At 50.8% G+C, this 11,722-nt stretch overlaps 1 protein-coding gene across 2 annotated transcripts in view; it reads right to left on the bottom strand.

Moving 5' to 3' along the window:
* The window catches only part of Crmp1 (collapsin response mediator protein 1), a 54,136-nt gene that overhangs the window by 2,677 nt on the left and 39,737 nt on the right, over positions 1–11,722 (bottom strand). For both annotated transcript variants that reach the window (XM_005365951.2, XM_005365952.2), the window contains exons 7-13: positions 10,485–10,553; positions 9,599–9,719; positions 8,710–8,866; positions 6,552–6,693; positions 5,282–5,452; positions 2,911–3,090; positions 485–650 (exon numbers count right to left, since the gene is read on the bottom strand). In XM_005365951.2, the coding sequence (XP_005366008.1) occupies positions 485–650; positions 2,911–3,090; positions 5,282–5,452; positions 6,552–6,693; positions 8,710–8,866; positions 9,599–9,719; positions 10,485–10,553 (1,006 nt within the window). The remainder of the gene's footprint in view (positions 1–484; positions 651–2,910; positions 3,091–5,281; positions 5,453–6,551; positions 6,694–8,709; positions 8,867–9,598; positions 9,720–10,484; positions 10,554–11,722) is intronic.

Below are 11,722 nucleotides of genomic sequence, written 5' to 3'. Positions count from 1 at the left end.
TGTGTGTGTGTGTGTGTATGTGATGCTCCCTCCTGTGGTCATCTGATAGAGTTGCAAGTACATGTAATCCTGGTACTTTGAAACCGTATTTTGCAAAACTTCAAACAATACCAGAAACACAGCACCACCATGTAGGGATGACATAAAATCCAGATTGTGCTTCCTAAGCCTAGGGTGCGGGGTCTGCTGAGGGCCAGGCACAGAGCATGTACCCAGCAAATGACAGGACCCCTGCCTCACACCCATCCTTGGGTTCCACACTTAGCTTCACGGTATGAGAGTGGTAACATTCCCTGGCCTGCTTAAACCCAGGGCCGACGAGTGCCAGGTCAAAAATCAACATGCTGTGCTGTACCTAGAAACATTTGCCTATGCTGTGGCTCAGTGCACAGCAAAGGAGCATGCCCCTGGCCTTCCCGCCTTCTCCACTTATGCCTGAGGCCATGGGCCCCTTTCCACAGGAGCCTGGCTACCATGAGATTACCTGATAAGCTGAAGTTGGACTGGTGGAGGTTCCTGATAGGTGGGGGCTGGTGTTTGGAAGGCGAAGATTTGGCTGAAGGAGCAGGAGCGGCATGTTTGGGTGTAGCTGGCACCTCGTACACAGGGCCGTCGTACATTCCCCTGGAAACACCACGCAAACCGAACACCTAAACAGAAAGAGGGAAGGGGTCAGATTAACACGTGTCTGTGCCTCTGTCCTGCCAGCAGGGGGCCTGAGGCCAGCTAGCTGTACATCACATATGTTCACACAAGCAAATGAGTACACACAGACATGTGCTGTAGTGCAACACGGCTATACATTTACATGCATGCATATGCTTCAGAGATGAGCACATCTGTTCACACGCAAGCACACAGAGATTCACGCTGAGGGACCTCAAGCCATTTCTACACAGACACTTTCCCTGCCATCCCTCCTCTGCAGCTCCTCAGACTACAGTGTTCAGGGGGCCAGTTTTCCCATCTTTACAGAAGTACACAGGGAATTGGGGGCAGGTGGCTTGTTAAAGGAGAGAGTGAGGAGAAGGCAGGGAGGGGAGAGGAGTCAAGGAACTCCTCAGTGATGACCTCAACAGGGAAAGCCATCCCCATCCAGAGACAGAGAAGCTGTAAGCCAAAGCCCACACAGCCCATAGCGGAGAAGGGACCCATGGGGCACTGGAGATCTCGCACAGCACAGAGAACCTCAGGCAGGAGAACAGAATTCATCCATGGCACCGTACAAGGCCCTCTAGGGGCTAGTGGTGGCAAGGAACCATTCCCTGACCCCAGATCCAGGTCCCTCCCCCAAAGTTGGCAGGGACCGCCTTGACCTGTACCACTGTCCTGTCCCAGGACCATTTTCTGATTACCAAGGCCTCCAGTAACTTGTGCCCCTTTCTCAGCCCCTGCCATCCTGCTTCCCGCGGCCTCCTTCAGTCACCACCACCCTTACCCTGGGCTCAGAGTGGCTAACAGCAGATTCTATGCCCATTCCCAGCCTGGCTCCTGCCCACTTCCCAGGGATGAGAGCAGGGAACCCTAAGTACAGCAGCCTATCCCACTGATGTAAGCTGTCTTAGCATTGGGCCAGGTATTTCCTCAATGGCAGTTAACTATTCTCCATGGGCCTCGGTTGCAGAGCAGGCCTTGGTGGGGAGCGGGCATCCCAACCATTCTGATACCCGAGACCCCAGGTCACTCTGCCCCTTCCCAAACTTAGTCTTCACACCTGATGCACAGAGCCTGTGACGTGTGCCTCTCTGGTGCTGACCTTGTAGCAGAGGCAGAGGAACGGCTGACAGATATGGGCAATTCTGTGGGGCCCAGGGCTGGGAGACGGTGTCTGCCTTTCCTGTCTCAGTAGTGCTGCCATTGAAGTACGAGGGTGGGAGCATACACACGAACCCACATACACTGTGTAAATTGTGCATACATGTGTATACACACCCCGATATACAAGGCACACACCTATATGTATGCATACATGTTCAGTACATGCAATGAACATACATGTATGAACAGCACACTCAATGGGCACACACTCACACACATGCATACATGTATAATATACGCAGTGGATAAGTGAATGGATACATACGTGTGTGCACAGTACACAATATGAACACACATATGCATACATGTATAATGTAAGCAATGAACAAATGTACACACATGCATGAAAGCACATTATACACAATGGGTATGTGTGCAATGAATGTGATGAGTACACATGTACAGTACACAAAGTGGACACACAAGTATGCATTCAAACTGCACACAAGAAACAGAGATACACAAGCAACATACACAGCTGGCCCTTCTGGCATGCGTCATGTAAGTAAAAAGTTTATATGGTGACAGGAGGGTCACAGACAGGGAGAACAGCCACAGTAAGGAGTCCAAAATTCCCTTCTCTAAGTCAGACAAGGACAGTGCCTGCTCTGTGCTTGGCTGGAGCCTTCCAAGGCTGAGTCTCAAGACCTTGGAGACGGTAGATACAGATCTGGCAGGGAGGGGAGGATGAGAGGGCTAGGGAGGTCAGGAGGGAGCCAGCCCTCACGGATGCTGGGCTGTGCATATTCTCACTGTGATGGCTGGGTACCCAGGAAGTCTTTCTTGACCCTGAGAATCAGGTTCTAATCTAATGAGGCCCTCTAGCAGGCCATGTGTGGATCCTCCAAGATGTTTCAGGACAGAACTCTGTGTGGCCCACGAGCACCTCTCCCAACACAGCCTTCAAAGCCAGCAACCCCCCTGACCTTGTCTGATCACCTGAGCCTTAGATACAAGCCCACTTCTCAGAAGAACAAACGGGTACATGCAGCCGTGTTCATCAACTGTGCTCAGGAAAGAGGGGATGAAGTGGCCTTCAGCTCCCCAAGAAGGGGATGGCACAGCGCAAGGGTCCTGCACGCAGGTGCTCACCTTGTTCCTGATCCTCACGCGTTGGTAGAGGTGCTCTGGGAATGGCTTTCGAGGGATGAAACGGCCCATGCCCTTGCTGACGCTGATGTTCCCATCCTCAAAAACAATCTTGCCCTGGCTGATGACCACCAGAGGCGAGCCGTGGCACTCCATGCCCTCAAAGATGTTGTACTCCACAGTCTGTGAATGCAAGAAGCCCAGATTTACTTCTGCACCACACCCAAGGCTTCCCTTGCACCCGCATGGCACACACAAAGTACTGCTCCATTATGAGCATTGTCAGTGACTTCTTCTCTGTAATAGCCCACTGTGCAAAGCACCTGCTGGGACTGACTGTTAGCGCTTACCCTGGGCCTCTAGAATGGGAGCCGTCTCCTCTGTGGACAAGCACTGTGGACATTCTGGCCGTAACGTACATTTCCATGACATTATCTTTTTCAGGGGAGAATTTCCTAAACTAAAGGTCAAAGGATGGGCTTCCCAAAACACTTGGAGTATACCATCAAATCACATCCCAAGGACTGGGCCCAGGCTGCCCTGCTGGGGGAAGGTGAGGAACATTGCCCACTTACAATATGTGCACAGGGCAAATTCGTGCTGCCACTGTCTCATCAGCTGGAGAGACAACAGCCTGCGTGATGGCTCAGTGGGAAGGGATGCGCTTGCCGCCAAGTCTGATGACCTGAGGTCGGGCTTTGGGACCAGTTTGGTGGAAGGAAAGAACTGACTCCCTCAATACGTTCTCTGACCTCCATATCCCAAGTTAAACACACACATGCTCATATAGTTAAAAAATAAAATAAAGGGTCTGAAGAGATGGCTCAGAGGTTAAGAGTACCGGCTGCTCTTCCAGAAGTCCTGAGTTCAATTCCCAGCAACCACATGGTGGCTCACAACCTTCTGTAATAAGATCTGGTGCCTTTTTTCTGGTGTGCAGGCATATATGCAGGCAGAGCACTGTATACATAATAAATAAATTTTAATAAATAATAAATAAGTAAAAATAAAATCTTAAAAACAGTAAAAGAAAAAAAGTAAAAGAGAACCTCTAAAACCCGGCACTTGGCTTGTGACACATGAAGAGGACATGTGTCAACACCATCAGCCAACCGCCACCCTCCGACGGCTTTTCACCTGCTCTTTTCAATCACGTTTACTTTTTTCATCAATTATTGCAACAGTGGGTCATGCGTGGTTGAAAACAACCAAGTGGTTGGAAGAGTATCTAGAAGAAAAGCTTCTCTACCTCCGGTGGAGCTGAGTACCTTCCTGTTTGTGACTGTCCCGCACCCAAGGGCTGTCCGCACACCATGAGAGTCTTCCTTCGACTCCTTACCCAGACAGCCTCAGCAGGAGATGAAGGCTGGGAACTCTTTAAAGTTCTTCAGCTGTTGACCTGAGTCCCATCATGCACTTGGGCTACCACCCATCTACCCCCTTCCCAACATCCCATCTGTTTGGTGCTTTTGCTAAAACACACTGTGCGTGTGGTCCGCAGGTGTGATCATGTGATCTCCATCACTCAAAGAGGTAACACTAGATTCCAGAGTTGGCAACACTGTTATCTCCCTGTTGCTGTAACAGCATCTGGGGACACAATACACTCTGGAGTCTGTCTCTGCACTGTCCCTCTCAGTGCCCTGAATTGCAGCAGGGAGCAAGAGGGGGTCTGTTCCCCCAGCAACACGCACATCTGTACAAGCATTACTGCACAACTGTTTCTGCGCTCCTCTCTATTCATTAGGCTCAGAGTCTCCCCACTTGCAAAGAACCTACCCTTCCTTCGGTAAGTGGCAGATCCCCAACCCCAATCCCCAATCCCCAATCCTCGCCCTAAACTTTGTATCTCATACCATGGTGTGTGTGTGTGTGTGTGTGTGTGTGTGTGTGTGTGTGTGTGTGTGTTGGCAGGGGGACTATACAGTCAATTTTGGTTATTTTTTTTTCTGTAGCCTATCACAAACAGGACAACAATTTTTCCTGCAGATTCCAAATTTTGTGCTGCAATTTCTACTCAAAGCTGTTATTTTAAAAAGGTAAGCTGGGGCCTGGAGTGATGGCTACAAGGGGTTAGAGCACAGGCTGCTCTTCCAGGGAAACACATGGCCAGGAATAGATGTACCTGCCCTGTGTGCACAGCCAGGGAGAGGCAGAGGGAGGAGAGCGTGTTTGTAAGACCACAACCGCAGCCTGGCTTAGCCAGGTCAAAGGACCTTCTTGGAATCTCTCCAATATAAGTGTGAGTGGCTGATGGAGACACATGGCAGATTTGGGAAGTCCTGGCATCACTTTTAACCAGAAGCTTCTGAAATGAGCCAAAGGAAAAATCACCCACCCAAGGAAAGAGTCTTGTGGATGGGCTGGGACTTACTGATTTATGGCTTTTGGCTGTTATGGTCTTCATCTTGTCCGGATCCCAGATGACTACATCAGCATCAGAGCCCACAGCAATCCGACCTTTCCTGGGGTACAGGTTGAAGATCTTGGCTGCGTTGGTGCTGGTGACGGCTACAAACTGATTCTCATCCATCTTGCCAGTAGCCTAAAAATCAAGACCCAGACATTGAGGAGAAGAAGAAGAGATGGGTACAGACCTGGGCCTTCCAGTGGAGTCCTCACAGATGGAAACCAGGCTTCATTAAGAGACTGACCAGAGCAGGCTAAAAGGAACCGTAGAGGCCTGCTGAGACTTGCACAAGAGCCACCATTCTCGGCCCAAGTTTTATAAAAAGCAAAAACTGAACCCAAGAGATAGCTCAATCTATAAAGCGTTTGCCACATAAGCAGGAGGGCCCGAGTTCAATGTCCAGAACTGATGGAAAACACCAGGCACAGCAACACACACCTGTGATCTTAGCATTGGGGAGTAAAGATAGAAAGGTCCCTGGGGCTAGGGCCAGCCAGCCACATACCTACTCGGTGAGCTCTAGGCCAGAGTCTCATAAAGTTAGGTGGGAGAAGCTGGAGAGACAGCTCAGTGGTTAAGAGCCCTGTTTTTTGTTTTTTTGGTTTTTTTTCTGAAGAACCCGTATTCCATACCAGCACCCACCTGTGAGCTCACAACAGTTCATAATTTCAATCCCAAGGTCTCCAGGACCTTCTTCTGGCCTCCAAGGGCACCAGTCACATATGTAGTGAACAAACATACATGCAGCCAAAACACGCCCAACACAATAATAGTAATTTCAAATAAATAAGTAAATAAGGTTGGGACTGGCAAGATGGCTCAGCAGGTAAAATTGCCTCCCACCAAACCTGAGGCAGGAGTTCAAATCCTGGGACCTGGCAGGAGGAGAGAGCTGACTCCCAGGGGCTGTCCTCTGGATGTCACACAGGCACCGTGACACGTGTGCACCCATGTTTACACATGCGCACATGACGATAGACACACAATCTACAGAGCCGTCTCCAGCAAGCTAAAGCACTCTTCCGCCCACCAGCCGCTTTCCATCCTTCATTCAAATCACATCAGGAGGCAAGGACTCCACAGCCTGGGGCTGGTTTCCCAGGAGCCCTCTGTTCCCATCTATACCTTCAGGTAAGAAAGGAAGATTTGAGACTCTGGAGCCCATCCCATTGTCCTGGGTGGGCCAAGCAGGGTACATCTAGACTCTTCCAGGAAAGAGGCGGGGTAGACTTACCACTGCCTTGTCCCAGACAACAGTCATCCGCTCCTCTATACCATTGACGCCCTCGGGGATCAGAGTGAAGTTGTCCTTGCCGACAGCTTTTTGGGCGGTACTGTAGGGACAGTGGCCACTACCTGTGACCTGCAAGTCTCCACTGGCAAGAGCAGAAAGAAGGCGGAGTTACACTCACTGTGAACAGCAGTCTCTGGCATGGGTCACTCAGCGCACAGGAGTGCTACTTCAAGTCCCAGTGGGTCTAATGGAGGTTTTAAAGGAGGCACTGGGCATCAGGAATTGTATCTGAATGTTTTTTTCTGGTGTTTAGAATTGAACCCAGGGTCTAACACATGCTAGGCAAGTGCCCTACCCATGAGCTATGTTCCCAGCCCTATTGCAATAGAGAATAATACAATCAGTCATCCAAAGTCAATCTATCAACTCAAAGCTTGCTGATTTATGTCTGTGTGTCCTATATGTCAGAAGTCTCCCATCTATAACTCAAGCCTGACATCTCTGCATGTCACACATACTGACATGTGTCTCTAAGAGTGAGGTTTCTGGCCTGTGGCAGCTGGGGCTTCTGTGCTGGGCTCACAGAACAAACACTCTTTGTGGGTAATAGCTGAGGGAAACAGATCTCTGGGTTTGTCATTTGGTCTCTAGAGAGTTTGGAAGCAGGGACCATCGGATGCATCCAGAGCCCGAACCTGGTTGCCAGCAGACCATGGCATGGTGGGTATAGAAGCAAGACCACAGCAGGTAGGGACAGGAGTACTCCAGATGAGCTAAACTGCCACTGTAAATCTGACAGCCAGAAGTTATCTCTCCAAGAAGAAAGCTTCCAGCCAAGGACAGGAAGCAGTAAATACCAACTGAGGGACGCCATGAGAAAGTGCCAGGCAGCGTGTGGAGCAAGCACCAAGGCCATGAGACACTGTGCTTTCTTGGAGGTGTCATTGTCAGCTCCAAACTGTTAAGCTGGGCAGAGGGATTCAGCCTGGAGAGAGGCCAGGTGATAGTCTAGTCAAGGAGTGGGGTCCAGGCTATGCTCTGCCCTCTGGGCTCCACTTTGGGAGGAGAAATCATGGGGGTGTTCTATTTGGTCCCAAGTATAGCTAAAGTGCTAAGCACCACGGACAAGTGACTAGGGCTGGCATCTTGGAAACAGGGTTCTGTGGAGACAAGAGGTCCCAGCACACTGAGCCAGAGTGGTCATGACCAACGGGGCAAGACATCGTAAGTTTCTATGGACTATGGTCATGTTCCTGCTTTTCTCTGAGCTGGTCAAGGCAGTGGGACAGGAGATCCTGGGGAGATGAGGATTCTTTTTGTAGTTTTGTCAAACAAAGTGTCAGACATTTACAAGCTATGGGCTTGGGTAATGAGTCGGACCCTGAGTTCACCAGCAAAAGTGTCTGTTACTTTTTAAAAAGTGTCTGTTACTTTTATCATGTGGGGACAAAGATTTCCACATGGTGCTCATCCCAGAGTTTCCTTGTTCATGCACACGGTTCCTTATATCGGGAAGTCCTGTCTTACCCCCAAGTTCAGCCCCTACTTGTATCCTCCACAGCCCCAGCCCTCCACCCTTTCCAGGACAGCCTGTCTTCAGCTCACTGTGTGGTCTTATACAGCCCTCCTCTCATGCTGGCTGATGGAAGGGATGGCAGTGGCTATGCTCCACTATGAGAAAAACACTAGACTTTCCCAGTGACGGTGGCTGCTCAGTGAACTCACTCTTATTGGTACTGAGCCGCAACTAGCCCTGTGCAAACAGGTTCTGTGCATGTGGCCAAGGAGCAAGCTGGGTGGGACAGGGAGCCATTACAAATGCTGTGAAAAGCCCAAGATGACAGGACCAGTATGTGTCAAAGGCAGGATTTGAATCCTGGTCTCTCATTCCTAGCCCTGGGGGCGACCAACCACACCTAACTGTCTAGAACACAGTGGGTACATAAGCAATACCGAAGTGGTGAGAGGAGATGGCCAATTAATGGGAGCAGTCACTGGGGGGAACATACCCTTGGGTCCAGGAAGAATTTCTATAGTATTGTTTTCTGAGCACAGACCCCAAGCCTCCCTTCTCTAGGGTGCCTAACCAGCCTGTGGTTTTCAGCTGTGGACTCTAACCCCAACCCCAGCCCTAAATCCCCATCCCCAGGGCTCTCACCAGGCCAGCAAGGAGGTCAAGTAGTCAGGAGTGGTGGGGTCTGGACTCAGGGGAGGGGAGGTCACAAATGCAGCTGCCTTTGCCCAGTTCTTGCTCCAGTAGTGGGTGCCATCAGTCCCCAGGCTGGCAGCTATGGGCTCACCGAAGACAAGGGGACCTTGAAGAGGCAAACATAAGGGCTGTGATTATGCTGACACAAAGGGAGGGTCTCAGGCAGAGGAGACTGACTAGAAGCCAATAGCCTGACATCTTCCTCAGGGGTAGTACCACGTAGTACCCCTTACTGTGAACACCGATTCTGTATCCAATAAGGACAGCTGACCTAGGCCAGCATGCATTTATATCCAACTACTGCTGTCCCTGTACTATTGACGCTGGGACAATGCCTTCCTTCATCCCAACCTACAACTGGCTCTCTTCCCTCAGTGTGTGGTAACCCTGAACAAATGTGCCCAGTGTGAGTACTGGACAGAGTCCAGGAGAGGGGCAAGCCAGGTGGAAAGTCCAGGGGGTAGTCCCCCCCCCCGCCCCGGAAAAGGGAGAGAGAATGCAGGAGGACCTCCAGGCCATTCCTGACTAACCATCAGCTTGTGTGAAGCCCAGAGAAAGTCTCTAAAGCCAGCAAAGAGCCAAGTGGTCTCATCTGGTCCATGGAAGCGGGGATGAACATCACTAATGAAGAAGTGAGGTTCGGAGCTTGTCGGGAATTTGAAGAGGTCTCTGATGGCGGGCACACTAGCAGTCAATCTAAAGCCAGCTCTGTACTGTGAACCCCACATCACCCCTTATAACCATAGAGACCATGGACTACCAGCTCCTGGGAGACCTCTGCTCTAGAGTAAACGTGGGCATCCCTCCATCACCCCTCGAGAGGACAAGCACCACCTGCCTTTCTTCCTGGCCAACGCGATGATGTCCGCGGCGCTCTTACTCATGACCTTCGTGATATACACGGGGCAATTGATCCGGCCTGCGATGGCAATAGCCCGGAACACGGCTTCAGCCTCCAGCTGGGGACATAGGAAATACAAAGGTCACAGGAGGGAGGGAACAGCCGTGTCCTTCCAGTCGCCTTAAGTGTCCTCAAACGTGAAACCTTCCACTTAAAAGGAGGAGAATAAAACTGATGAAAAGTGAGAAAAGTTAAGACGAATCTGGTGGAGGGTTGGAGATGGAATGGTGCCCTGGGCTTGCTTAGAAACACTGGGTTTCTAACACAGCGTTAGAGGACACTGCCGCATCAAAAGGCACACACGGTCATGGCCAATGACTGTCCCCCTGACATCAGGGCACACCCATAACTGTCATAGCTTTCTCATTCACTCACTGAACTTGATTCACTTCATCTCAGCCCCTCTAGAGCGTCCGGCCATGCTCTCAGGGGCAGCAAGCCAAAGCAGGCGCTGTGACTCCTATTCTTGGTTCATAATTTACAGCCTGTCAAGGCCTCAGGCATGGCCCCATGGAAGCAATGGTTTGACAAGGACACTAGGGAATACTTCCGACCCTATCACCTGTCACCCAGATACCAAGTCCTCAGTGAGGTTCCCACAAGAGTGTGTGCAGGGCCCAGGGGTGATGCTCCTGGACCCCGGAATAGACAAAGCCTTTGTAGCCCCTCTGACTGACTTTCATCCTCCAGAGCCCTGGGAAGGAGGAGGGGAGAGGACAGAGCAGAGGGAAGCGGGAGGGGCTGGGAGCAACTGTTCTGCTTCAGCTGAAGGGTTCTGGAACAAGCACTTGGCAACGAGAGATCGCAGAGTTGGGAGTCTTACCTCCTCAGGTCTACTCAGGGCGTGACCCTCGGGACCCGTGATGCCCATCTCCAGGATCCGTTTTTGTTCCTAGGAGACAATCACCAATGAGCTGTGAGAGTCTCTCTTCCCGCCCCTGCCTGACATGAGGAAGAGGAGGCCAGGACGTTCCCACAGGCCAGTCAGTGGGCTGAGGGTGAGCAGCTGCTCTTACCACTTTACCAACCCTCCCCTCCACTGGTCCACACCCATCCTCTGCTCAGCCACAGCAGCACCTGTGTTGTTCTAGAACTCCAGAAATCAGTGTGACAGGGCATGTCTCCTCAAAACTCTGTGGTGGTTTGTCTTCCTCTCCCCCCACCCTGTGTGGGGGTGCTAGGAGATGAGAAAGCCTGTTAGAGGCTGACAGGCACCAAGAGATACTGCCGCTTTCCTGTGGGATGGGTTTTCATCTCAGATAGCACTCGTTCTGACAAGCGTGATTTTTACAATGCCTCCCCTGTGTTTCACATACCCAGACTTCTGCACAAACCTGGTTTTCTTCCTGAGTTTTCCCCACACCTGCCTGGACCCTCACCAGAAACTCCTCAGAGCCTGGTACCACACTCTTGGATCTCCAGAACTATGAGCCTAAACTATACTTCTTTCTTTTGTTACCCCTTATGCAGGATGTCACCAGGGAAGCCACCACTGTCCTCTGGCTCTCTCCCTCGTGCTCCCCTGTCAACTCTCTTCCGGTTTGCAGCCATGTATGAAGCTGTCGGTATTCATCCTCAGAAGCCCAACAGAGGCCAATATCACACTTGGTGAGCTCCAGAACAAAGACCAAAAATAAGCCTTTCTAGAAGGTGGCTATTTTTGGTTGACAACTTGACTAATCTGGAATTAACTAAAATCCAAGAAGCTGGGTATATACTTATGAGGAGTTTTTCTCCGTTAAATCATCTAAAGGGGGAAGACCAACCTATAATCTGGGCCACACCTTCTGGTGGCAGCCTATATAAAGAACACAGAAGAGGGAAGGTTTTGTCCATTCCTTCACTGGTAGGAGAGTCTGTCTGAGAGTCCAGCATAGACTCAGGATCATTTGAGACAGGCAGTCTCATGGACTGAACAACTACTGGAGTCTCGAGCTTTCCCTTGGTAGACAGCCATCGTTGAACTAGGTGGACCGTGACATCTAGTCCACTCACATGATAAAATAGTGTGTAAATGTGTGTGTGTGTGTGTGTGTGTGTGTGTGTGTGTGTGTGTGTGTG

The sequence above is a fragment of the Microtus ochrogaster genome, unplaced genomic scaffold (assembly GCF_000317375.1).
Source record: "Microtus ochrogaster isolate Prairie Vole_2 unplaced genomic scaffold, MicOch1.0 UNK5, whole genome shotgun sequence".
Taxonomy (NCBI): Eukaryota; Metazoa; Chordata; class Mammalia; order Rodentia; family Cricetidae; genus Microtus; species Microtus ochrogaster.
Note: the sequence above shows the minus strand (reverse complement) of the source record. Positions and strands in the feature narration are given on the sequence as shown.